Source organism: Eschrichtius robustus, chromosome 12 (genome assembly GCF_028021215.1).
Source record: "Eschrichtius robustus isolate mEscRob2 chromosome 12, mEscRob2.pri, whole genome shotgun sequence".
Taxonomy (NCBI): domain Eukaryota; kingdom Metazoa; phylum Chordata; class Mammalia; order Artiodactyla; family Eschrichtiidae; genus Eschrichtius; species Eschrichtius robustus.
In genome coordinates, this window is record NC_090835.1 from 43,852,034 (window position 1) to 43,878,973 (window position 26,940).

Genomic DNA, 26,940 nt, shown 5'->3' on the forward strand with positions numbered 1-26,940 from the left:
GGCCATCATTTAACCACTCTGTCTCAGTTTCCCGCATCTATCTGTGGGGATAGTAAAAGCAACTCTCTCAGGGTGATGTAAGCATAAAATGAGATGTGTTATGTCAAGGGTTTAGCTCTGCGCTTCATGCATTGTCAGAACTCAAGAAACAGTAGTTGCTATGATTATCATTTACGGTTATTTGGTAAGAGAACAAGAGGGTGCTAGGAAGTCTCCTCTTAGTGCAGATGAGGGGACCCCGGCCCAGAGAGGAAAGGGCACACCCCCACTTTGAGTAAGTGCAAAGCACCACGTCTCTGGCTCCCAGGAGCCATGCCCTGCCTCCTCCCACAGGGAATGAAGAGGAAGAGGGAGCTGGCTGGTGGGGTCCCCAAAGGACAGAGTCCATTTCCAGCGGGGAGGCTCCTTGGATGTCCACATGGAGGTTCCCCAAGTTGCCAAGAGAGTACATTACCAGGCGGAAGGTCCGCAGCACCGTCAGGCTCCCCTTCCTGACTGCACCCAGCTCTATCAGGCTCACTGTGACGATGATGCAGTCAAAGATGTTCCAGTTCTTCTGGAAGTAATAGTAGGGGTCGAACGCTATGATTTTGAAGACCATTTCAGCAGTAAAAAACACAGTAAAGACCTGCGGACAGAAACAGGGATCCATCTCAGCAGGGTCTGCCGGGTCGGGGGACAATGACAGAGCAGGGGGAAAATGTCATGTTTATAAAGTGGCAAATCCCTTCACCTCGTTTTTATTCTGTTTCTATATTATCTGCAGGCTCCTGACGGATTGGGGATGGGAACACTCAGTGTGGCAGCAGAGAGAAATCTCTGGACCAGTGCTCAGGGAATACATGTTAGTGTTTCCATGCTTCAGTGTTTCCATTTGAATGGTGTTGGACATGGAGTAAGTGGATAATCATTAGGATAATAATTATTATATAATTATGTAAATGAGAAGTCAATCTGGTTCAGTAGTTTAAAAGCAGGGATCGTGGGGCAACACAGACCCAGAGAAAAATGCCAACTCAGCCATTCCTAGCTTGTATAAGCTTGGACAAGGAGTGCATCCTCTCTACCTCAATTTCCTCATCTGTATAATGGGCTTTAAGTGAGATAATGCATATGCAATGCTTAGCAAAGGTCCTGGCAGACAGTACTTCATTACTCAATAAAAGCTATTAGTAAGAACAATAATAATACATTGTCTCTAAGATTCTTTCAGCTCTGAGTATCTTTAATGGTCTTAAACAGAATAGAATTCTGACACTGAGAGAGGTCAGGGCCAGGCTTGGGTCACACAACAACCAGCAGGGAAGGGTGACAGGTAAGGAAGAAACCAAAGACCAGAGTCAGGTGTTTTTCCCTCATTTGTTTTCATCAGAGCTTCTTGCCAGCCTGGGAAACAGAGGTAGTTATATCCCTTTTACAGAGAAGGAAGTGGCTGAGAGTTTAAGGGACTTGACTGATGCCACAAGACGGCAACTGTGAGATGCAAAGAGCATCTACTGAGTGCCCTTTGTAGGCAAGTCAGCGTGGTGTGGGGGTGGGGCGGTGAGGTCCTGTGCCCTAGAGAGACCTGGGTCACCTCTGGCTCCACCTTCCCCACCTGTGCTACCTTGGGCAGGATACCGAACCTCTCTGAGTCTTAAGGCTCTCTTTTGTGCTGCGAGGGTGGTGATAACCTCATAGCGCATTGTGACGCTGAGATAACACTTATAAAGCACCTGACTCATCATAAGCACCACACAGTGCCTGCCTTTCTTTCTTTTTAAAAAATGGCACTGGGCTCTGTCACAGTGGTAAAGGCCTTTGGTCTTTCTTGCCTCAACTTCTCCAACTGTAAAACAAGGTGCGGGCTCAGAGGTCTCTTCCATCGGACCCTTTGGGGTCTATGATGACTTCTTGGCAATAAGCTCTCCCTTCTCTTTCCATTTCCCCTTTTCGTATCAACTTTACATAGAATATGTCTTCTTAGCCTAGGTGCTGCTGAAACGTAAGGCATGCTGGCTCCACAGTATCCCAGAACCTACTGGCATCATTTTCACATCCCTGGATTCTGGGAAAGGAGGAGATTTCTAGAGAAGAGTAGTCACATTTCCTCTGGGACCCCTCCTTCCACCTAAGTCTGCAGCCTACAAGGAGTTAGAAGAGCTGTATGGTCCTGGTGGACCTAGTAAGCCACCTGCAGTGGAGTGGACAGTGGCGTGGACATGGAGGCAGGACCCTGACCTTCGCAGCTTCTGCTTTTCTTGTGTGCGTGTGTGTGCACACACACACACGCACACACAGACACACGCGCACACGCACACACACACACACACACACACACACACACTAGCAGGTCCTGTGATGGGGTTTAGCACCCAAGAGTTGAGAGGTGTGAGCTTCAGAGCCAGTTGGCCTGGGTTCAAATCTTGATGCTGTCACTTACTCACCTCTAGGACCCTGGGCAAATTAGTTAACCTCCTGTGCCTCTGTTTTTCCATCTGTGAAAGGGCATAATAATAGTACCTACCATATCGGGGTTTTGTGACAATAACATGAGATAACCCATGAGAAGCATCTGAGGCCATGTCTGGTCTTGAGTAGATGATCAAATACAGTTGGCTATTGTTACTGTTCCTGTGGGGCACAGGCTGAGGACAGTTCTCCTCTGAGTCTGACACTTTACTCAGCATGTAGGGAAATCCAGTATGGACTTTGTCTTGTTCAAAGAAAATTATACTACAAAGTTATGGAGGAAAATTTAAAGGAAAGTCCTGTCTGAACCAGATTTTAAAAAAAGTTCTGACTCCCTGACACTTCTGTGACAACAGCAAGCATGATCCCAGGTTCCCTCTCTCTCATTATCTTCCCCTCCCTCCCCCACCCTTCTGCACTTAAATGACAGCATTGAAAACCCATAGACACTGTGCTTTGCAGTCACAAAAGCAATAAAACTGGAAGGAAATTTGCAAGTCCATAGGTTGTCTTTAGATGGGAAAGTGGCATTTATCATCATTTCGAGGTAGTGGCAGCTGCAATGCTGAGAATTCAGGTGGCTGTCCTAAGTTCTGTAAAGGGGGGGCTAGCTGCCCCTAGGTCAGGGCTGTCTCTGTCCACTTCCCTGTGCTCGTTCACCCCAAAGCAATTCCCAGCAGCTCAGCCTGGTCCTCCAGACTTGACTTCCTGCACTCAGTGTCTACACATCTCCCACACTGCTCTCAGCCAGCAAGATCAACACTCCAGTGAATGAGGGCATGCTGCCACCCCACCCAGAGCCCCACAGCTCTGACAGCACAGGCAGTGGCTGCCAGGGCACTCACAATGTTGCCAATCTGGAGCATGGCTTCGAAAGCGGGACTCATGCCGTAGTGCTCCATGGCCATGAAGATGGTGTTCACCACAATGCACAGGGTGATTGTGAGCTCTGCAAAGGGGTCCGTCACAATCGTGAAGAGAAGGGTCTTAAGCTTCACCCACGTGGGGCAGCAATCCCAGATCAGATACTTCTGAGCCAAGCTGGTCAAGCAGGGTGGGCACCTCTGTTTAGACTCCTCGAGTTCTGCATCACAGGTGTGGTCAATGACAGCTGTCAGCCGGGCATGGACTCAGACCCCCACCCCATGGCCAGCCTCTAGACCTTGTCATTACTTATAACTACCACCTCCCATCTCCACTTCAGCACTCACCCTTTTCCTCCTTTTTGAGCCCCTGAGCCCAACCAACTGAACCTGGTTGGAAAAAATCCACAACCATGCTGACTGGTCCCAGCTTGTCACTGCCCAGAAATCCTGCCGTGTTTCTCCATTTCATTCCTTCAATCTTCCAGACCAGCATTTCTCTCTATCTTCCCTCTCCTCCAACCTCTCCCTCCTCCTCCTCCTCCTCCCTAATCCTCATTCTCTGCTGATGAGTAATTATTAAATAGTTATCCATGAGGAAAAATAACAACAACACTATTGTTACTAGAATAGGTACACATTTCTCAAAACACAAACTCAGTTATGCAAGAAATGTAGCTTACGGGGTTTTTTCTCCCGTAACTGATTTCAATTTATACTTCAAGTCTCCAACCAGGGGACTTTGTTTTGGTTAATTCAACGTCTGTTACTACTTCGTTATCTGAAGTTGTGTCTGAGTTCTGGGGAGCTGAAGGTTGGTGGAGGGTTGAGCTGGTCCTAAGTCATTGCCAAGTGTATTTCACTTGAGTCATCAATGTTCCCATCTGGTCGCCGCTGGTGGGAGAGCCATAGAGATGGCTGTTCCCTCTTTGCCTCTCACTCATCTCCTTCTGCAGCCTTCAATGGGAACAAGGTGATCATCCAGATACTCTCCTGTCATGCTGGGGTCACAGGGCACCCTTTGAGGCTGCCTCAGTTCTTCTCTACCCAGGTACATTACCGGCCCATTCTACCCTATGGTTTCTGTGTCATGCTAGGCATGAGGGTCTCTGTCTAAGACTTGCCGCCTCCGGCTTCACCTAGAAAGTAAGGTACAGATTGGCTCTGTTTTCAAATCCCTCAAACATTTTGTTGTTGTTGTTGTCTGTTGTCCACCATGCCCTCCCCTGCAGTTAGAATTCAGCCCAGGGCCGGGAGGAGAGCACACAGGGCCCCTTCTCAGGGACACACCAACATCCAAGCTCCTTTCTCCATCCTTCAGCGCAGGGCATTTTAAATTTGTCCAGAGGAGATGAATAACTGGATATGACTAAGGCCATGTTTTCCATGCCCTGAGGCAAAAGAAAGGCTGGATAAGAAGACAGGTCTTATACTCAGGGTGAGAAGGATATAGCCATGCTCTTTGGTACTTGAGTGCCAGGTGGCCATTCGCTTCCTCCACCCCGTGGCTTGGTGTAAGCAGTTAGAATTTAGATCCATCCCTGGGGAGGCTGAGTGGATTCCCACCTGATTGATGGAACCCTGAATTGACAAGGATTTAGTTAAACTGAAGGATTAATTTACTTAAATTGCCTTCTAATGTTCAGCATGAGCTTGAGACAGAAATTAAGTTATAACCGTAAAAGTCACGGCCATGAAACACATGGGAACAATTTTCCCATGTTTGAAAATTAAAGACTGTTAAATTTCTTGCATGCCTGAGTGGTAGCCTGAAATTCTCTGTGCCTGCTGGATCACTTTTTAAAATCTAGTTTTGTGAATACATATGAAGCAGATGTTAATTTGAACAAGAAATGAACTAGAGCATTTCATTCATTGGAGTCTATTGTTTTTGAAAACTTATCCACATTTTAAAAACCACACTGATAAAGGGTAATGGGAACAAGGGCATAAAAATAGAGGAGTATCCCAGGACACAGAGATGGGTGCCCTTTGACACAGGTTTGGGGCATCCCATCTTCTGCTCATATGGGGACTCCTCATGGCACAGTGAATGGAAGTTCCAATGAGCAATACTTACCCTCGAGGACAGAGGTCATGATACTGACAACACTCATTGCCCTTTGGGCTCGGAAAGGTTCATTCAAGTATTCTGCTGTCAAGTAAGTCTTCTGTCCTGCATCAAATGCCTGCTGGGACACAAACAGAGTCAAGACATTCCCCTAAAGTCTTCAGTGGCAAAAACAGATCACTCAGCCTCTTATTGGCCTGCCTCAGGTGGTTGCAAGCTGCCCAGTGAAGCTATGGTCCTCTGCAGTCATGCTTGGAGTAAAGGGGCTACTCCATGAACTTGGGGTAAGAGCTCAGATGTGAGGAACAGGACATGGAGCTGGGGTGCAACCAGAGACTGAGTTCGTAGCTAACAGATGACCTGGACTCACCTGAGGCTTTGCAGAGTCCTTCCCTAAGACAGGTTCCTGGGCACCAGGGTGGGGAGGGGGCTGTCTCAAGGGTCTCTGAGGTTTCTACCAAAGGGTGGTGGGAGTTGCAGGGGCATCAGGCCAGGCAGTCATTATTGGACTTCTGCCAGGCCACGCATATGACATTTACAGAGAATTCCTACTCCACGATAAGCTTCCTTGACCTCCCTCCTAAGAGGCCTATTTCTCTGCCCAACATATGACCCAGTTCCAATTCCACATGGTCTCTCTCTTTCTGAGGGAATATTTGTGTGTCTTGATTGTTCAATTCTTAGTTTCTGACACACTCCTTTTGACTCTTCTCTCTCTGGGCCTTTATTGGAAGTTCTGTCTGGGTTCCGTTCCAGGGCCCTAACTCTAGTCACACACTTACCCTGGATGTGGGGAGTCCCAGGCCCATTGTAGCTGACTCAGCACTGCACAAACCATTCAGAATCCAAATTCAACAAGTATTTATTGAGCATTTGCTGTAGATGAAGCTCATAGGTATATAGTACATATAAAGAAAGTTTAGAAATTTTTCAACCATGAGGACTCAACAAAAGGTTCTAGCATCTACTGCTGTTAGTGATCAGACGTGTACATAAATGAAGGCACTTTGTGATTCCATTTAACCCTTCAGCCATTTAGAAACCTTTTTATAACGTCTTTATAAGGGGAGACATGGAGGCTTGAAGAATTTAAGGGACTTGCTAAAGGTGACTCACTTGGCAAATGGCACAGCTGTGACTGATGTTCAGGTCCATGTGACATGGAAGGGCTTAAAGAGTTAATCTTGCACTAGCCAGATAATTTCACTAAAATGAATCAAGGCTGGAATATCCAGGAAAGTGGTAATCCACAGAGCAATAACACGGTTTCCTGAATGAGGCATTTTCTAGAGAGTTAAAGTACCTCCAAGAGGACCCTGCAGCCTGGCTTTGACTTGAGGACTTTGGGTTGGTGATTCTCTTGGTAGGTCTTGAAGACCTACCCTCTACCATCTCTGCTCTGCTCTGTACCCACGGAGGGTGACCTGGGCAAACTGCATCACCCTCACCGTCTGGTTCTGGTCAGGTTTGGCCAGTGGGAGGCACAGGCAAGAGATCAGAGGCTGGGAAGAGAGAGGAGCTGGCTATCTGTCAGCTGGCTTCTTCCCTGCTGGGCTGTGGCTGGGCCACCTTCCATCAGGCCGCCTCTCACATAAAGGGGCAGGTCTTGCTGGGCTCTGGTCCTTCCCCTCACCCCTTCAGCCTAGGTTTATTACAGCTTCCCACTGTGGCTAGTTCCTCGGTGCCTCACTGCCCCTTTTTAGTTCCTGAGCCCAGCGCACATCTCTGTAAATACTTCTATAAACCCTCTCCACTTGCCCACTGCAGTGGTTCATCTGTTTCTTGCTGGGACCCTGAACCCCATGCATCCAGTCAGAGATGGAGCTAAGGTAACTCTGTAAGACTTATCCAAGTCACTAGAGCCATATAATGGTCAGCTCACAAGTCGGTTTGTAAACCACTGTGTGTCCTGGGCTGGCCAGAGGGCAAAAAACAACAACAACAACAAAAAACAAAATGAAAAAACACTAGAAGCATAATTACTGAAGCTGGAAGGAGAGATTAAATTAAATCACAGCTCCAATCCAATGAGGAGTCCCTGATTTGCCATTACACTCTGTGATTATTCTATTAAGAGTGCTGGCCAGTTAGTCACTGTTGCCTAATTTGTGCATTTTGGCAAGTTATTGCTTCTCCAAGTAAAGTTAGGGATACTTTGCTTCTGCTAAGATCTGTCCAGGGCCCCTCCCAGGATTTCTCTGAGTCTTAATTGTCAAGCCCAAGGTAGTTTGCCCAGAGTCACAGGCAAGAAGAGAACAACCTTTAATTTTTTTTTCATACTCGTCCAGGAAGCAAACAGGCCTATTTCTAAAGCAGTGATAGTGAGTAGGGACAGAGAAACTCTGGGGGAAAAAAATGATATCAACTGGAAAATAGTCTGTATCACCGTCCTGCAGAGTAAACCAGAAAACCTGTTTGATCTCAGTTAAACCCAATCTCTCCCTCTGGATCTCACCTGCCTTGTCTGTAAAATGGGGGTAGATGGGAGGTGCTGGGCAGAGTGATGTCTAAAGGGTCCTTCCATGGGTGACACTCAGGGCTTCTTGGCCTGAGGCCTCTAGCTGGAGAGCAGCCCCAAAGAGTCTGGAGCATTCACAAACTCACCGAGACTTCGATGGCTCCAGGGGCAAGCTCACCAGTGGGCAATGTGGGGGGTCCATCTTCTCCACGCCCTAAGCCAGGGTTGGGAGTTTGAGGCAGTGGACTCCTAGGGAGGGGGCCTTGCTGGCTTGCATCCCTACCCAGCAGCAGAGAGCCCCGAAGGCTTTCACGGTCTCCAGGAAAGACTCCATCATCTGTGACCCCATCAGGGAATGAGATGTCTCGGCCAGGGGCCTGGAAATGGAACACACTGCCATGGCTAGCCTGGTGTCTCCCAGAGGTGAGGCCTAGGAAAGACTGGGCATTGCCCCCAAAAGAGCAAGAAAGAAGGCAGGCTGGAAGATCATCCTGCAGGCAAATCTGGAACCCAGCACGTCCCCCCACCCCCACCCCCACTCCCACCTCCCTGCTCTCAGCCTCATGACCTTCCCATGGAAAATTAAAGACACAGACCTATGGGGTATTCTAGGTATACATGGGGAGAGAAGAGAGGAAAAGAATATTCTTGACACAGCCTGGGAAAGGGCCAAGATCAAAAAGAGATTGCAAGGTGCTCAAGATCAGCAAATAGGTCATCATGGCCAAGGATGTGTCAGAGGACAACCTTGTCACCCAGATGGGTCAGTTGTTTGCCAGCCTTTGGCCATGGTGCTGGTCAAAGATATCTTAAGTTCCCTGCTTCAATGCAAAGTTGTGACTTCAGTAGATAGTTATGTATACCAGTACAGGAACAAGCTTAGTAAAGGGTTGTTGAACAAACGAGTGCTCTTACTTTCTGAAAATTAGGTTTGACAATTCATTAGATCCAGCCTATATTGGTGTGAGAGTTTGTTTTGCAAAGGAGGAGATGAGAGCTTTGTAATATAATGAGCTTCTAGGATCCCTCGAGGCAAACATTGAGCAGTCAACAATGGGGAGATTGAAGGCAGAGTTGCAGCCTAATTTCCTGGAAGAATAGTGCCATTCCTCCAAATCAATAAACATTTCCCATCAAAATTTTCCTCCGAGGGAACTGTGTGGCGTACAGCTGCCAGAGGAAAGGAGCTAATTCAGAGGCCCAGAGCCCCTGGAGAGTTAGTGTGCTGGGTTGGCTAGTTCCCACGACCACGATCTTGACCAGACAAGTTATCAATTCTGACCTCAGCTCATAGAAAGTGTTTCTAAAATCTAAATACTGATTTCTTATCAAACTCTGATCATAATGCTGAATTTTCCCCCCTTCCTTAATTCCTTTTATTTACTAAATTACTAAAGTTGGGACACTTTATCAATTAAAGCTCTCCTGACCTATCCCCCTCTCCCACAGAAGTGAAATTTGCTTTCTTGATCATTTGGAGCCCAGTCCTGTTCAACAACCATCATTGTAATTCGGTATTAAAGTCCCCCACAGCACTAGGGACTTCCCTGGTGGCACAGTGGTTAAGAATCCGCCTGCCAATGCAGGGGACACGGGTTCCATCCCTGGTCCAGGAAGATCCCAGATGCCACAGGGCAACTAAGCCCGTGCACCACAACTACTGAGCCTGCACTCTGGAGCCTGCGAGCCACAACTACTGAAGCCCGCGCGCCTAGAGCCCATGCTCCGCAACAAGAGAAGCCCGCGCACCGCAACGAAGAGTAGCCCCCGCTCACCGCAACTAGAGAAAGTCCGTGCGCAGCAACGAAGACCCAACACAGCCAAAAATAAATAAATTAATTAATTAATTTAAAAAACACAGCGCTTTTTGCCTAGAATATATGTCCAAGGACATTGAACTCATAAAAATCCACGAATCCTTCCCACTTTGAAGCAAAGGAACAGAATTGGCAGATCCTTATTAAAGATGGGACAACTGAGTTATATGCACTTGGGCACTAAGCAAACCAAGAAACTAAGAAGAAAATTTTGGTCCCGTATTTGACAAGCAGTGCCTCCTTGACCACCAACTAATATTTCACAATTAACCTATTTGACAAATGGTGGACAATGAGCTCTGAATCTAAAAATCGGACGTGCCTTAAAAATGCAACCTCCAAGCAAACCAACTGGTTTCCTGTGTGTTCCCTGAAATCCCTGCTGTGTCTCTCTGCTAAGTGCTACCCCCAACCTCTCTCTCATTACTGCTGGTCAGAAAATGGCTTTTTATTAAAACTTCCTATGGTCTATTTACTACAATAACACACCCGGGAAAGAAGGAAGAGGATGCCTTATTGAATGGACTCCAGTCAATCAGTTAGCATTAAGGAAGTACCCAAACAATGCCTCCCTGTCTTTGCACAAACATGATCTCCTTTCTGCCTGGAAAATATTCCTCCCCAAACCCTCCCAGTCCTCAATTACTGGAGGACCCCCCTACTCACTATTTACTATTCACTTAAATTATCCCCTCCTCCATGAAGCCTTTCCTGATACACCCTCGCCCTCATAAGAGTAGATGTTTCCTCTTCTATTCCCCAAACACCATCTATGTGTCCCTAATAAAGCACTCAACACACAGCTATTTTTATATCTTCCTCTTCCACCCAAATGGAAGTCCTTGGGAAGTGGACTGTGTTTTAGTCAACTCTTTATACCAAGCACCTAGTGTTGTTGAATTAACAAAACATGGTTCCTCTTTTTCCTTTTGAAGGTAAACCTAGCTGGAGACACAAGCACACAGACACACACCAGGCAACTATTGGACATCCAAGTGCTAATCTGTGTGAGGCTGACTGAATAGGAGAAATTAAAGCCCAATTCAGAGTGTCACTGACATGTCCACGGAAGCTGTGATTCATCCTGTTCCATGGTTGTCAGAGCCCTAGTCAAACCCCCTTTGAAACAGCTTCTGAACTGTGCCCTGTCCATATCAGGTGCTGCTCAAAAGAGGCAGAGCAAGAAAGGGAAGGGCACAGACTCTGATAAATGTTGAAGTGTCGGTGTCACTGAGGTCAGTGTGCATGGGAGTGTGTCTGTGTATGTCCATGCACACAGAAGTCTGGGGGTTGTAGAGATCCTATTCCAGAAAGTAGAACATCCTTCAGAGGAGCACAAGGAAAAGAGATCGGGAGGGAAGTGAGTGTCAGCAGCCTTGAAAAATAGCCATGTTGATCCCCTTTCCCGTACTGCTATGGTGGGATCTACTCTACCACAGAGGGCCTGTGGAAAGGGTATATTTGGGGTACATAGGACTTTCAAGGGAGAAGGAGCTGGTGGGAGGAAACTTGGTGAGTACAGGGAATCTTGGAGTAGGAGGTAGCGGGTTATGATGGTGGGGAGAATTGCTACAGGGTCTGAAGTGAGGTACTGTAGTTATTCCCAGGTTGGATTGTTATCACAGAGACAGGTGCTGGGATCTCCTGTGCCAACAGTAGGTGAGAATTTGAGCTGCAGGGGCTGAGGCATGAGGTCAGAAAGAAGCTTGTAAATGATTTCAGCACCACGAACAAGGACCCCACTCCTGCTCCAGAATTGCAGATCAGAGTGTCAGAAGGAAGCTGACCCTTGATGTCCACAGGTCCACAGACATCTCAAGGTCATCATGTTCAAGGTCACCTACAATCCAGGGTTCTTCTCCAGTGCTACTGCCTTAGAATCACCACCTACCTAACTGCCCAATCTGGAAACCTGGGAGGCATTTTGGACTTCTCCCTTCTTTTTCAACATTCCACAGCCCCAATCTTGTTGATTCCCTCGAGTCCCCATAAAAGTCTTTATAATCCACCCTCTTCCCCATCCATAATGCCCCTGTCCTAGTTTAGGCCACCATTGGTTGGGGGGCATGGCGGGCAGGGTCTGGATTATCAAAACATCCTCCTAGTCTCTGTGCCTCCAGATATCTCTCTGCTACAAACCTCTTCCCACTTCAGCATACTGTCCATGGCAGCTGGAAAGGTGGGTCACCTTTAAGGCACAAACCCGAGCCCCTTACCATTCTGTGCTCGTTGTAAGACTCAGACTGGAGTGACTTGTTGTCATCTGTGGAGCCCTCTGCCACCCTTGGCTTCATTCTGTGCCTTCTCACACTGGCATTTTTGGAGGCCAAAGGGGATCCATTGTGGGAGTGGAGAGAGGCTGTGTCAACCCCCAGGGCTGCCAGCACCTGAAAGGAGAGAACAGCAGTATCTGGATGAGCTTAGCATAAATGTATGTCCCCCAGACATGGGGTGTCACAGAGGAGATGGCATCTAAACCAGAGGAGATCAGGATTAGGACCTGGGTGGTGGTTGGATTGAGACATGGCAGGAAGAGTCACCTCTGGGTCACCTCCCTCATTCACACCCTGTAGTAAACTCTGTTGATGCCCTGTCCAGATCTCTTTTACCAGGTCAGTACCCTCATCTCAGGCTGCTTGAATGTTAGTTACTAATGGGTTACAGCTGCAGGATTTGCAGAAAACTTTCTTTGACTATACATTTGGCTGGAGCAAGTATGGAGGTACAAAGGGCCAGCGTTCTTGCCTCCAGGTAGGGATAACCCTGTGGAACAAGTCATGCCCTGGAGCTCCCCATGAGATCAGGCCAAAGGTAGTATCTAGCTGAGGCCACTTCCTTGTTTAATTCTTCCCCTGTCCCACCCTGCTTCCTTCAGTCTCCTCCTAAGAGCACCCCTCAGTGAATCACTTGCACAGGCTCTTCATTCATTTTTTTGTGTGAAAATCTAACCTAAGATGGTCCCTGAGATAAGATGAATCTTCCTATGGTTCCCTGAAGTGACAGTCTTACTCTAAGAGGCTAGTCCAGATATCTGCCCAACAGTGTACAACCTGCAACAGATTTCACAAAGATCCACCCCTCACTGACCTCCTGCTCTGTCCGGAGCACCTCAAGGGCCTCCTGGAACTTCTTCTCCTTGGCTTCAATTTCATCAATGGTTGCCTGGTTCTGCTCCTCATATGCCATGGTGACCACAGCCAAGATCAAATTGACCAGGTAGAAAGATCCCAGGAAGATAACAAGCACGAAAAAAAACATATAGATTTTCCCAGAAGCCCTCAGGGTCTGCCGATTCAAAAGAAAGAAGAGAGACTTGTACCTAGAGAACTCGGGCCCCTGACATGGTCAGGGTCCTCCAGGAAGAATGCAGCCATGCAGCCAATGCCCCAGCCTCCAACCGTCTGTATGGGGACATGCAGATCAATACCTGCTGGTAGAGGCGTTCCCAGGAATCCTGTGTCATGAGGCGGAACAGTGAGAGGAAAGCCCAAGCAAAGGAGTCAAAGCTGGTATAGTTAAAATCTGGGTTGTCAGATGTTTTAAGGCAGAAATAACCTTCAGGGCAGTGGCTGCAGCAAGAACAGAGAAGGTTGTCAATTGCACAGCCTCCCACTTACTGGGGGCAAGACAGTCCAGGGCTGTGGGAAGACCTGAGGGTTTGAAGTCAAAGACTGGAGTTCAAGGCCTAGCCTACCTCTTATTAGCTGAGTGACCTTGGACATTCAGTCTCTTTAGGTCTCAGTTTCTCTTGCCCATTAAATGAGGACGATAATGTTAGGGAATTACTGACTCAAACCACCCATCCTGGCCAGGTTAGAACCGCTTACGTGAGTTGTCTCACAACAAGACGTCTCAATAAGGAACACAGAACCGACAAGCTGCCGCCAAAACCAACCAGAAGAATTTGGGAGGGGAAAAAAGGACGGAGGAGGCGCCAACCCATAATAGTCCTGCAAACCTCCCAGAAACCCTCGTGATGGAAACTGTCTTGACTGAGAGATGTGTGTGCAGCCAGGAAGGGCCCTGAGTCAGACCAAATATGGGCACAAGCAAAATGATTGGCCAGAGACAACCCAGAAAGCTAACCCCACCTCCATAAATCCTGAGACCGCGAGCCACGAGGCACAGCAGTTCTCCTGGGTTCCCTACCCAGCTGCTGTCTGCTCAAGCACTCATTTACAAAAAAGCCTTTTATTTTGTCAATATGCACATGTTTCCTCAGACGATTCTTTTTTTTTTTTTGGCTGCGTTGGGTCTTCGTCGCTGCACACGGGCTTTTCTCTAGTGGCGAGCCGGGGCTACTCTTCTCTTCGTTGCGGTGCGCAGGCTTCTCATTGCGGTGGCTTCTCTTGTTGTGGAGCATGGGCTCTAGGTGCACGGGCTTCAGTAGTTGTGGTACATGGGCTCAGCAGTTGTGGCTCGCGGGCTCTAGAGCGCAGGCTCAGTAGTTGTGGCACACGGGATTAGTTGCCCCGTAGCATCTGGGATCTTCCCGGACCAGGGATCGAACCCGTGTCCCCTGCATTGGCAGGCGGATTCTTAACCACTGTGTCACCAGGGAAGTCCCTACGATTCATTTCTGAGTGTTAGACAAGAGCTCATCTCGGGCCCTAGAAGAGGTACCACCCCCCTCCCCGCCCCACCCCACCCTGGTAACATAATACCTTCACGTCAGTTTCATGCAAAGGGAAATTGCCTGGAGAAGGCTAGCTGGCTGCCCAGACATGACCCCATAAGATGGTGAGCTCTTTGCAAACTGACACCAGGGGAGGCAGAGTCAGTAAAACCTGAGCCAGTTGGCATCACCTGCAGAGTTGTCTTTCAAAGGAGGACTCACAATTAGCCAAGTTCACTGACCAATTACACGCAACAATCAAAACACCACTTTCCAATAACTGAGCACGTACTGTGTGCCTCTCTCTCTCCTAAGTGCTTTACAAATGCTATAATTTAATCATCTCAATAATCCTTTTTTTAAAAACAGATGTGGAAGCCGGGGTTCAGAGAGAAGAAGTCAGCTGTCTAAAAGCACACAGATGCCAATGGATTTATTTAAAAGGAGAAATATAACTGTCAAGTAGTTTATGAAGACTGACCTATGAAGGAAGGCCAAATTGAAGATGACTGCCTGGTGAGCACTGGGATGGGGAGGGCTGCATTGCCCTCTCTCTCAAAATAAGAGGGTGAGTTGGTATCGGGAAGCATCTCTAAGCTTGAGGCGTGTGAGTGCTCCCCTGCACCCCAGTGAGATGGCCTGGTTGAGGAGACAGTAACGCCTTTTTTGTAGTTCGGGATTCTACTTCAGGATTCCTCCACCAACACCAACCCTGGGGGGTCTTCTTATTCCAGACATCCATACAAACACACATCCAGGAACCCACACAACTGATTAGGGCCTGACAACTTCATTATAACTAAATCCCAATTCTGTCTCCAACCTTGGTTGGAGATTTGCGAGTTTCCAGACTCTGTAGACCCACATATAAAGACAGTCTCTTGGTTCTGCTCTCCCAAGGAGCTAGTTAACCCATTACCTGTAGGTTTGCTAGTTAATACTAAGGGCAGCCTATTTCTATGTCTGCCATAGAACACCACTATAGCTGCTACACATCAACAGCTAACTGCTCAGAGAATTAAATGAGACCACAGTGCAAAGGCTCTTGCAAGGTGCCTTCAGCATAGCAAACATTGTATGTAAAATGAAGAAATAAATTTCTTGGTGTTTTTAATCTGAAGCTACCAAAAAGATGGACTAGAATAATGTATGTGAAAGAATGCTGAAAATCATCAAGTATTTCCTGGTACTTGTTCTCCACTTTGAGACCCTGGACTTTCTCCCTGCGGTGTCACTGGTCAGTGAGGGCTTTTGCTCAGGGCTCTGGCTTCTCTGCAGCTCAGCACAGAACCCAGGTTCGGTGTTCACAGCATGCCTGTCAGGGCTCATTCTGCCCATCATCTAAGCTGGCCTCTACTTAACATCCCAGCCCTATCCACTCCTTCCCCGCCTGGCCAGGACCTATGCAGCAGGATAGCTGGTTTCTCTCGGAGTTGGAGGGGGGCCCCGTGGATGGACCCCACAGCTTTACCACAGTCAGTGCATGGGCACTGTGGAACCATCCTCATGAGAAATACCATTATCCAGACAGGAGGAGGACACTGACGGGTCCTCGGTTTCAATTTAAGTCAAAGGCAAATGAAAACTGACATCAGAACAACCCTCTTCCTGAACTCAAGAACCAAATGCTAAGTGCATTCGTGAAGAAAGAGGCCAAGGGGCCTGTATTGCTCAAATTCTCCTGTCAGTCCCACCCCTCAGCTCTAGCTGAGATTGTTTTCCTGGGGAGCTGATGAAGGCAGAACTCCATAAAGTTCCCACCCAACTCCACTTGTGCAATATAGGGCTGTTAGCCACTCAGGGAGGGGGTTGTGTGGGCTCGGGGTTCCAGACCCCCTCGCCATGGAGATGGGAGGGATGAGTCTTTCTGATCTGTTGCCTGATCTCTTTCTGCTCACACCTGTTCTCGTGGTCAAAGCAGCAGGCAGACCTGAGGGGCCCCCTACCCCTTTGCTTTGTCTCACATTCTGTTCTGCCACCTAAAGGCTCCATCCAAACCATCTCTTGTTCATCCAGCCTGGAGACATCCTGTTTGCCCTTCAATCTCACCTCAGTCACCACCTCTAGGAAACCTTCCCTGACATCCTCCCTGCCTCACACCATCACCTCACTGTGTTTCCCCAGCCCAGGGAGCCCCTAGGACAGCACTGGTACTTCACAGCATAGCATCTTTATGTATATGCATCAGAGCTCACAAACTGGCAGATTGCTAGCTAGAATTTGCATTGCTAGAATTTGCATTGCTGAAATATTTTGTTTGGCCCACAATATGTAGACATTTTCTGAGATTGGTAGCCAATGTTTATAGTTAAGAGAGTTTACATAAAAATTGAAATTTCTTGTCTCTCTTTTAAAATCTTGGACGATCTGGAAACAGTGGACCCACATTTCCACATGACAACCAAAAGCTGAACTGAGAAGTGGCTACCCCTTTAGATGGGGCATGAACTCTCACAATCATGGTTCCCACCCAGCCTACTCCTCACATTTGTTGTTATGTGTCTAGCTCCTGTAAGAATTTGAAACTGCAAAGTCTGACGCATGTGTTTCTTCCTCTGCTATGTGAGGATAATGAATCCCATGTGATAGAGTTGTAATTAAATGTAGAGCATTTGATACAAAACATATTTAATAAATATTGGTTCCTTCCTGGGGCAGATTGTTTGCAAAAATGACCACAATTATTCCCATCCCTGTCTCCACACCCCTTTTAATATGATGTTGCAGGTTCTCCCAGCAACAGGTGGAGTCTATTCCCCCATTCCTTGGATTTGGACTGGCCTGTGCCTTGCTTTAGTCAATAGGACGCAACAGAAGTGACATTATGCCAGTTCTAAGCCTAGGCCTCAAGAGACCTGGAACACTTCCACTCTTTCTCTTGGAATCCTGCCTCCACTAGAAGAATAAGCCTGGGCTAGTCTGCTGGGGGGTGAGAGACCACATGGAGCAGAGACAAAACACCCCAGCTGAGGCCATCCTAGATCAGCCAGACCCCTGCTAATCTGTCCACTGTCTGCAGATGCATGAATGAGCCCAGTCAATATCAGAAGAACAGTAGGCTGATCTCAGCTCAATGTGCAGATCTGCAGAATCCTGAGCTAAGTAAATGGCTGGTGTTTTAGGCCACAAAATCTTGGGGTTGTTTGTTACACAGCAAGAGCTAACTCATACACTCCCTCCTCATGAGCCTAGGATGGCAGAGGCCATGACTTATTAATTTCTACATCTTCCTCAGGACTTGCAACCCAGGCTTCACCCAGAAAAAGCTGATGACAAGGAGAAAGGGCTGCTGGGCATTGGTGCTATGTCATGGCTTGGGCACTCACCCTGAATCAGATCCATTGCCACACAGTAAGGGATCAGAAGTGCCTGGTTTGTTGGTGTAGAAATCTGCAAAATAAAGGAAGAAGTGAAAGCCTCACATGGTTCTCAACCCTCAGCTCAAGGCTTGAGTGGTGAAAGCAACTCCTGAGTCTTCTGCCGGAGTGAGCAGAGAGCCCTTGGCCACCTGCCCTCATTGGATATGCTGGGACGCCTGGAAGGGAAATGTCTCATCTGGGAAGAGAAAAGCTGAGCAGTGGCTTCAGCTTTGAGCCTCCTCCAGCAGAGGAAGAATGACCTGCCTCTGGATTTATAGCTTATTTCCTTGTAGAAGGAAATTTGGCAACAGAGAATGGGGAGCCCAAAAGTAAAACACAACTCATGAGAAGCATTTCAGCAGAAAAGAGGAATCAAAATACATATCTATACAGGTATGCAGGGGCTTCACACCCCCTGCCAACCAGACCTGGGTCCCTATGACAGAAATTCCACTCCCGTTTTTCATGAGAAGAGTAATTGGCCGTCTCGTTGACAACTGTGCAATTCTTGACACATTTGTTCTTGAGGTTGCCCTTGAAGAGCTGCAGGCCCACCAGGGCAAAGACACTCAGGCAGAAGATGGTGAGGATGGTCACGTCAGCCAGCTTCCTCACCGAGTGGATCAGGGCTCCCACGATGACCTTCAGCCCTGTGGGAAGATGACACTGATACTCTCATGTGGATGAGGTGCCACACGCAGAACACACACGTGTGCCTGGCACGCTTGCATCTTAGCCATCCTACCCTCTCACTATACACAGGTGTGAGGTATTTTACAAACTCTAGGGCAGTTCCAAGCCCAGTTTCTCATCTGAACCTTGCAATAAGCCTGAGAGGCAGGCAGGCAGAGATTATTGTCCCATTGTAAAGATGAAGCAACTGAGATCCAGGCAATGCATTTCATCTTAAAGCTAATAAATTCTGGAGAGCAGCAATTTAATTTAAAAAATAATTGATGAGTACCTGCTATGTTCCAAGCGCTACACTAGGCGTGAGGCTACTAACTTCATTCCAGTCATTTGGTATCTGTTTTTCTGTCCTTATCTCAGTCCTGGGAGGCAGCTCAAGGCTGGGGACACACATACCTCAGTGTGTGTGAGTGTGTGTGTGTGAGTGTGTGTGTGAGTGAGTGAAAGAGAGAGAGAAAAGGAGGAGGAGGAGGAGGAGGAAGGAAGGAGGGAGGGAGGGGGAGAGAGAGACATGCAAGGGAGATAGAATGAGACAGAGATGCAAGACACAGAGATGAACATAACAGTGTGAAGCCATGAGAGACATTGAGAGACACTCAGGAAGAAACAGAGAATCTGAGAAGGAGCACAGCTAGCAGCAAAGATGGGGCCCCTGCTTGTTTAAGGAAAGATGATTTTCTGCTCTGGCAAAGGAAATCACCTTCTTCGGGAAAGCAGCTTCCCAAGTAACAGAAAGAGCTCTGACCAGGGAAGCAGACTGCGATCTAGCCTTGCATTGTCATTTTGGTCAACAAATAACCCACTGAGCACCCCCTGCCCCATGTGGTCCCCTCTGGGAGCCGAGCAATGGTTAAGACACTGGCCTGTGGTGGGGCTGTCTGATGAGTGAGGGGAAACTCCATAGCATTATTGAGCAGGTGGGCACACTGAGGAACAGCCCCTCACAGAAGCCTGGGAGTGGGGGTAGGATGGGGTGGAGGGTGGGGAAGATGGGAAGGACCAGGGAGTCTCCTTGAGGAGGTCAGAGTGTGGCAGAGCCCTGAGGATGTATATGAGTTGAGTGAAGAGAGGAGGAGGGATTTCCTGACAGAGGAGCAGCATGGCCCAGGGCTGGGCAATGAGCAAAAGCTTTGAGTGTCTGTGGAACCACAGGCAGATTCTGGAATGTGGTGTGAGGTGGGTACAGGAGAGAGATGAGGCAGAGAGAGGAGGAGGGTCAGGACAGGCCAGGTCCTGTAAACAAGACTCAGGGTCTTCCTGGCTGGAAGTAGGTGAGAGAGGTACCAGGCAGCAGAACTGACTACTTATTGCTGTGATTTTCTTCATGAAGAAGCTTGTCCAGTGGAAGTTGGCAAAGACTTTTCAGTCGTTCCCTGCAGAACTAGTCACAGAACCGTGGAAAGGGACTTCCACTCTAGCGTGAGTATTTCTGTTTCCCAGATGAGGGCATGGGTTCTCAGGGGTGAGGGAGGGGAGATAACCCATCAGGCCACAAGGGAGAAGCACTGAGTCCCATCTCAGCACTGTTACCTGGTCTCTGGCTTCACTATCCCCTCCATCAACCCAGTGGGAGATGAGGAGTATCACTGGGCTACTTATCGGAGGCCCGGTAAGATGAGCCCTGGTACACTATTTTTGTTTCTGAATTGTCTGTAATCAAGAATTGTCTAATTATTTTCTCTTCTGTGGGTCCAAAGACAGGGCTGAGGCCCAAATTTTCAGATCCATGGAAATGGGGAAGATCTCACCAGAGCCTAGGACTGCCTTTTTCCTTCTTCACTGTTTCCAAGTTTACATTTTGGTTTAAAGTATAAATGAGAATCTGACTGGAGGCTTGCCTGAACCTCACAATGAGAACATAAAATGAGGACTTGACCTTCTTGTCCTTTATGGACACCATGGGGTACTGTGGACAGAGTGTTGGCTGAGAATCAGGACATGAGGTTTCCAAGTCACAAATGCCTCTAGTGATGAGGATTTGGTATTGTGTTTTCTACTCTCTGGGCCTCAGTTTCTTTGTCTCTTAAATGGGGACAGTAGTCCATGTCCCGGAAATTTATAGGGCTCTTGTGAAAATCAAAGTGGGACATTAGGCTTTGGAAACCAACATAAGCTCTATGAGTAAATGTGCTGGTTAAAGCGGCTCACCTGGGATCACAGACACTGTTTTTAAAGCTCTAAGGACTCTGAACGTCCGCAGGCCTGAGATCCCTCGGAGATCTATGGCTTCACCAACATACCTGTAGGACCAGAAGTCAGTCAGCATCTCTGCAAGAAGAGGTACTTGGGAATTAATGCAGCATAAATAAAGACAATTTTGGGTAACACCAGCCTAGGAAGGACCCAGAACAGACACTGAGAATCTACTAGCACTTCCACTTATAGACTGACATGAACACTGATTTAATTAAGGCAATATTTTCCAGAATGGCCCCTTTGAGAAGATGCATTGTGATCTAGAAGGCTCCATGTGCTACATGTGTGGATGGATATTCAAGCATGTGGGCGTGGCCAACCAGTCTTCTCAGGCACTGGTTCTCAGGTAAAGACCTTCATATCTGGTAGGTACAAAGCTGAGCCTTGTCTGATCCACTTAGGCTAGTTATCAGCTCAGATCTGAGGTCCCCAACTGCTCCCTGAGTGTATGGGACTAACCCTAGAAAATGACTCCCAAAGCAACAGTCTTTGGCAGAGAAACCCTAAGCCACACAGTCCCGAATGAGGAAGCTGGACAGAGATAAGGAAACACCCCCAGAATGGCAGCCTGGACACACCTACAAGCCCTACACAGGTGCACATACAAGTCAGTGTGGAGAAATACTCACGCCAGGGTGATGACACTAAAATCCAGCCAGTTCCAAGGATCTCGCAGGTAAGTGAACTCATTTAGACAAAATCCTCTTGCCAGTATCTTTATCAAGGCTTCAAAGGTGTAAATGACAGTGAAGACATACCTGGGAGGGAAGGTGGAGAGGGAGTATTAACTGTGCCTTGGAGAGAGCTCAGAGGGACAGCGGCTGTGATTGTTCCAAAGGAAAATGTGCAAAGATCATCTCCAAGGTGGGGAAGGGGAAGAAGGGAAGGTAGGGAGATGAGACGCAGACAGAGGAACTCAGAGTCACACATACGGGTGTGGTGGGATGATCGGCAGCCTCTGCTGCTCTGAAGGTAGGCAGAGGGCGATGGCAGGTGAGAACCTCTGGCACCATGAGGTTCAGAACAAAGTTCCTCCTGTTCCGTGAGGTTTCCCCAAGGCTTTCTGCCCTGAGGGAAGCTGGCAACTCCTCTCTCAACTTGTTGATGGCTGAAAATATGGAAGAGGGAGGAGGCCCAACTACATCTCTCCTCTCCAAACTTCTCTGACTCTTTTCTTCTCATACCGTGCCTGGTCTGCCAGCATTTCTGGCCTCAGGGATCCTGGTCTGTTTACTGTCTAAGGCAGTAAACAACTAGGTGTCATGGAAGAAAAAAGCATCGGAGTTCACAAACATTTTCTCAGAAGGATGGATCCTGTTAGAGGAAGTCATCTCAAAACAGCCACTCTGCTGGGCACTTTGTGGGTTTGGATTTGAAGAGATGGATCTGAAGCTTAGGTTGAGAGTAGGGTAGTGTTTCTCAAGTGTTCAGAATCCCTCCATCACCAACAGCAGTGGTTCTCAGACTCTAGCACACATCTGACCCCCTGGAGAGCTTGTTCAAGCATCTGATTTCTGGGCTTCACGTCCAGAGTTTCTGACTCAGTAAGTCTGGGGTAGGGCCCAAGAATTTGCATTTCTCACAAGTTCCCAGCAGAGCCTAATGCTGATGGCCTGAGGAACTACCCTTTTGGAACCACCGACCAAAGAGATTCAGATGCATGCATAAATCACACCTAATTTTGGATACATTACATTTTTAAAATTATAAAATTCTAAATGTAAACCCCGGTATGAAAAATGAAAAGACTTTTGATTAAATATGGCAGATTGAAGACATGTATTTACCTCCAACCTTTTGGAAATCCTTCTTAAATGATAGTAAAAAGAATTTTTTAAAAAGCATAAATTCACTAGGGCAATGATAATGGAGAACATAACAGCACTCTGGAAATTAGAGTGAACACGAATGAGTGGTAACTGACAGAGCAGACCCTAGAAAGCTGAAACCTTAGCTGGAAGTAGGGAGTTTCCAGAAGCAAGCCAACCCACATGGCAGAGCTGCTTAGGACTTAGGGATGCTAAATACCTCTGAAAGTGGGGCATGGGGAGACAGTGGCAAAGAGGGGGTGAAAGGGCAGTTTGAAAATCTTTACAAGAAGCAGTTGGGCTTTCTAAATCCCACTCCACACCAACCATTCAGGGAGGAACTGCCTCCTCTGATCTGGAAATAGACTGGATGGAACAAGAGGGAGAGAGTTGCATCCTGAAACAGGGGTATAAAGGAAAAACTTACATATGTACTAAAAGGCAGACAACCTTCCCACCCACCCACTTCTTCCCCTCAGTAAGTTCCTAGAAGACTGTGAGTCAGGTTAACAGCTCAAGAAGTTGCTGCACTTTTAATATGGACAGCCAGCCAATGAGCATCAGGAATCTGAAGGCCACTTCTAACACCAAAGACTAAAAGAACTAAACAGGAAAGAAAGAAAAAGACAATGCAGATCGAAGAAGAAGAGTCAGGAAAAAACCCTTATCATTAATATTTTTAGAGAGTTAAGAGATGAGAAGATACTGGATACATATAGAAGGCTATAACAAGAATATTCAAAGAACAAAAGAGAACTTTTGAAAACAAAAATATGATAACAAAAGTAAAACATTAATAGAAGGGCTAGAAATAAAGTTGAGGAAATCTCACAGAAAGTGGAACAAAAAGAAATAAATAAGATGTGATTAAAAATATGAAAATTAGAGAATTAGACTAATAGGTACAATGTCTGATTAATAGGAGATCTACGGATTTCCCTGGCGGTCCAGTGGTTAAGACTCCACTCTCTCAATGCAGCGGGCGTGGGTTCAATCCATGGTCAGGGGACTAAGATCCCACATGCTGTGCAGTGGCAAAAAAAAAAAAAAAAAAAAAAATAGGAGATCTAGAAAGAAATAGAGAAGGAAACAGGAGAAAATTACCAAAGAAATAATATAAGAAAATTTCCCTAAACTGAAGGATCTAAATATTCAGCTCAAATACCCATGAGTGTTCAGGAAAATGAATGAAAAAGGTTCATATCAAGGCACAACATCACAAAATTTGAGAACACTGTACACAAAGAGAAGAGCCTAACTTTTTCTGAAGGAGTGAAAATCACAGGTCACATACAAAAGATTGAGAATCAAAATACCGTCAGATTTCTTAATAGCAAAATTGGAGGTTATAAGACAGTAGAACAATGTCTTCAAAATTTTGAGGAAAATAATTTCTAATTTATAGTTGCTTCCCCAGCTAAACTGTTTAGATGAGGGTAGAATAAAGATATGCCAAGTCTCAGAAAATTTATTTCCCATCTACCCAACTAAGAAAGTTACCAGAGGATATGTTCCACCAAAACAAGGAAGTAAACAATAACGAGGAAGATATGGGATGCAGGGGAGTGACACGTGGAATCCAAAAGAGGATGGAGAAGGAAAAATCTCTGGAAAAGAGCTGTACATCAGGCCTAGGGAACATCTAGACCAGATTGAGGCAGGAGTTGTGGGACTCTAAGAAGGATTTCCCCAAGAAAAATGGAAACTGATGGATAATCTGATACGTTCAAGTAAATTTAAGCAATAATTAAACCTCTGGAGAAGAGTTTAGTGATAAAAATACAGAAATTAGTGATAAATATACAGAAAACTGAGCAATTGAAGAAATGAAATCCTTATTAACTCCAGAGGAAGCAAAAACATTGTGCAAAAAGTATACTGCATGATACAGCTGTGAATAGTATTTGCTTAGCAATACTATTATATAATCATATATGTAGTCAGACAATGTACATATTGCCTGATTATCTAACCAAAACTTATGATATAACTATAATGGGAAGAGGAGTGTGAGAGAAAATGAGTGTTTGTATGTGTACCTAATCCCTTTTTTTCTCCATAACAGAAAGCTAATAGATAATATCTAATGAGGAAAAATTAAAAAAAAAATAGTAGTCTGAGTATATTTTTAGAGCTAGAGAGGTATCAGAAGAAAGCAGTAAACAAATGGTGAGAGTGGTTGCCTCTGGAAATATGGGATTAGGTGTGAGGAGATGAGAAACATGAAATTGCTGTTTTTGTTATAATCTTTATGGAGCTATGTGACCTTTTAAACCATGGATCTGTATATCTTAAATAAAAGTAAAAATCAAATTTAAAAGTGCATAGCAGTAATGTTTCTTTCCTATCTGTGAGAGGAGAAATAGTGTTTGAAATCATTCACGAAGAAATCTATATCTGGCTGGGTAGCTGCTTGAGCTGTCAGCTGCCATAGCTTGTCGGGTTTCCCCCCACTCTTTATGTTTTCTAAATTAGAAAATCTTAACTCAGAATTATAGGTTGTTGGGAAGCTTTGCCAGATATTTTGGCCTTTCAGGTCAAATGCAGATCCAGAAATTATGGAGAGAGTTCTCTCCAAAGACTATTTTCAGTGTTTCACCAGAGGACAAGTGTCCCAGCTTAGTGCCGCTGAAAGCTAGAAGGTTAAAGGTCTCGGCTTCGGAGACAGCAGCTGATGGAGTCACATCCTCTCTCTGGTGACATTTGGCTCACAAGGTATTTCTGCATGTTCAGTTGTAGCATTTGGATGTGATTTTTAATATGCAAAGACATATCTTAAGTGTTTTTCCTGATGAATGAAGAAAATCATTGGTACTGGGGAAAAGTCAAACTCTCAGCCTCTGAGCCATTTGCACCACTGTTCAGGTTTAAGAAGTCATGATGTCTAATCATTTAAAAATTCTGATATTTAGGCCCTGAAGTCAAAGATCCAGACTATTCAAAATCCTAAATGTATTACTGAGACATGCCATGTGTATTCACAGAAATAGTCGTTTTAAAAGATTTAATTCCTTGCTGGAAAACACTGCAAACCTTTTCTTGCTTGCCAGCCAGAGCAATTCAGTGTAGAAAAGCATCCTGTACTCACTTGTTTCAGCCCTGTAGGCTGAAGAAACATACACTAAGTGGCCACAATCAGTTTGTAATCACAACTAACATGATGTCCCTCAACAGCGAATCAGGGTCTGGAAGTATGCTATGGACCCTCGCTATTTTCACAAATAATGTACATACCACATTGGAAGCAACATCTTCCATTGGTATAGCGATGCCCTTCCTTGCTGACCATCTAGCTGGAGCTTCTTCAATATCAATTCAACTATCTTTTCTTTTTAATTGTGGTAAAATACATATAAAATGTACTACTTTGACCCACCTTTAAGTATACAATTCAGTGGCAATAAGTGCATTCACAAAATTGTGCAACCATAACCACTATCCATCTCCAGAACTTTTTCATCACCCCAAACAGAAACTCTGTACTCATTAAACAACTACTCCCCATTCCTCCCTCCCCTGCTCCCTGGCAACCTCTGTTCTACTTTCTGTCTCCATAAATTTGCCTATTCTAGGTACCTCACATAAGTGGAATCATACAATATTAGTCCTTTTTGTGTCTGGCTAATTTTACTTAGCATAATATTTTAAAGGTTCATCCATGTTGTGGCATATATCAGAATCTCATTCATTTTTCAAGCTGAATATTCTGCTGTATGCACATACCACATTTTGTTTATCCATTTATCTGTTGATGGACATTTACCCATTTATCTGTTGATGGGACATTTGGAAACAACCTTTTGACTATAGTGAATAATACTGCTATGAACATTGGTGTAGAAGCTAACATCCCTTTTTAACTCTGTTTCATAGTTTACAAACTAATCTTTAATTAAATCAGAAATCTCGTCTTTTAAAATCAGCTTCATGATAAATAGGACAAAAAGTCATTGACCACTTCTCTCACATATATGGTGAAACTATACTGACAACTGATTTATTCACAATTTTATTCAACTATAAAGTACAATGTCTGCTTGTTTACATACATAACAGTCATTGATTTTTAAATGCCAGTCACATTATAAGAAATCCAATTATTTCCGATGAAGGAATTCTATCGATTATTTCTCGCTTTTTTTCCAACTACAATATTTGTCATTGATTTTGAAGCTGGTTTCATATCTTACTGGCAAGGGTATAATTGTGCTTGTTTTTGCTATGAGGGCAAATGATGACTCTATGGTTTTCACGTCTTTCAACTTTAACATCGAATTTTGACAATTTTGTACTGGAAATCCTTATTTTATATTTGTACTAGAGATAGTCAGCTGGTTTAAAAGTGAGGTTGATAAACTTTATTAGAAAATAATATGGAAGTTTTGGTAGCTTTCTATTATTACTTGATAAAATGTTGAGATAATAACTTAGGTACTAGAACAAAAGGCTCATTGATCCAATAAAATTTAATTATCATTATTCATTGTCTTGCTCCCTGTTTTTTAATTTATTTTTGATCTGCTTTTGTGAGATTATCCACATCCATTGCCCACCTGTCTCATGACATACAGATTCAAGCTTTATGCTTGTGACAGGGTCCATTCATTACTTA

At 45.8% G+C, this 26,940-nt stretch overlaps 1 protein-coding gene across 1 annotated transcript in view; it reads right to left on the bottom strand.

The window, feature by feature from the left end:
- Nucleotides 1–26,940, bottom strand: part of SCN10A (sodium voltage-gated channel alpha subunit 10) — a 74,113-nt gene that overhangs the window by 34,117 nt on the left and 13,056 nt on the right. The window contains exons 4-13 of the mRNA XM_068559167.1: nucleotides 21,150–21,278; nucleotides 20,473–20,564; nucleotides 18,063–18,284; nucleotides 17,602–17,665; nucleotides 13,088–13,229; nucleotides 12,748–12,945; nucleotides 11,877–12,047; nucleotides 5,395–5,503; nucleotides 3,297–3,535; nucleotides 455–628 (exon numbers count right to left, since the gene is read on the bottom strand). Of these exons, the coding sequence (XP_068415268.1) occupies nucleotides 455–628; nucleotides 3,297–3,535; nucleotides 5,395–5,503; nucleotides 11,877–12,047; nucleotides 12,748–12,945; nucleotides 13,088–13,229; nucleotides 17,602–17,665; nucleotides 18,063–18,284; nucleotides 20,473–20,564; nucleotides 21,150–21,278 (1,540 nt within the window). The remainder of the gene's footprint in view (nucleotides 1–454; nucleotides 629–3,296; nucleotides 3,536–5,394; nucleotides 5,504–11,876; nucleotides 12,048–12,747; nucleotides 12,946–13,087; nucleotides 13,230–17,601; nucleotides 17,666–18,062; nucleotides 18,285–20,472; nucleotides 20,565–21,149; nucleotides 21,279–26,940) is intronic.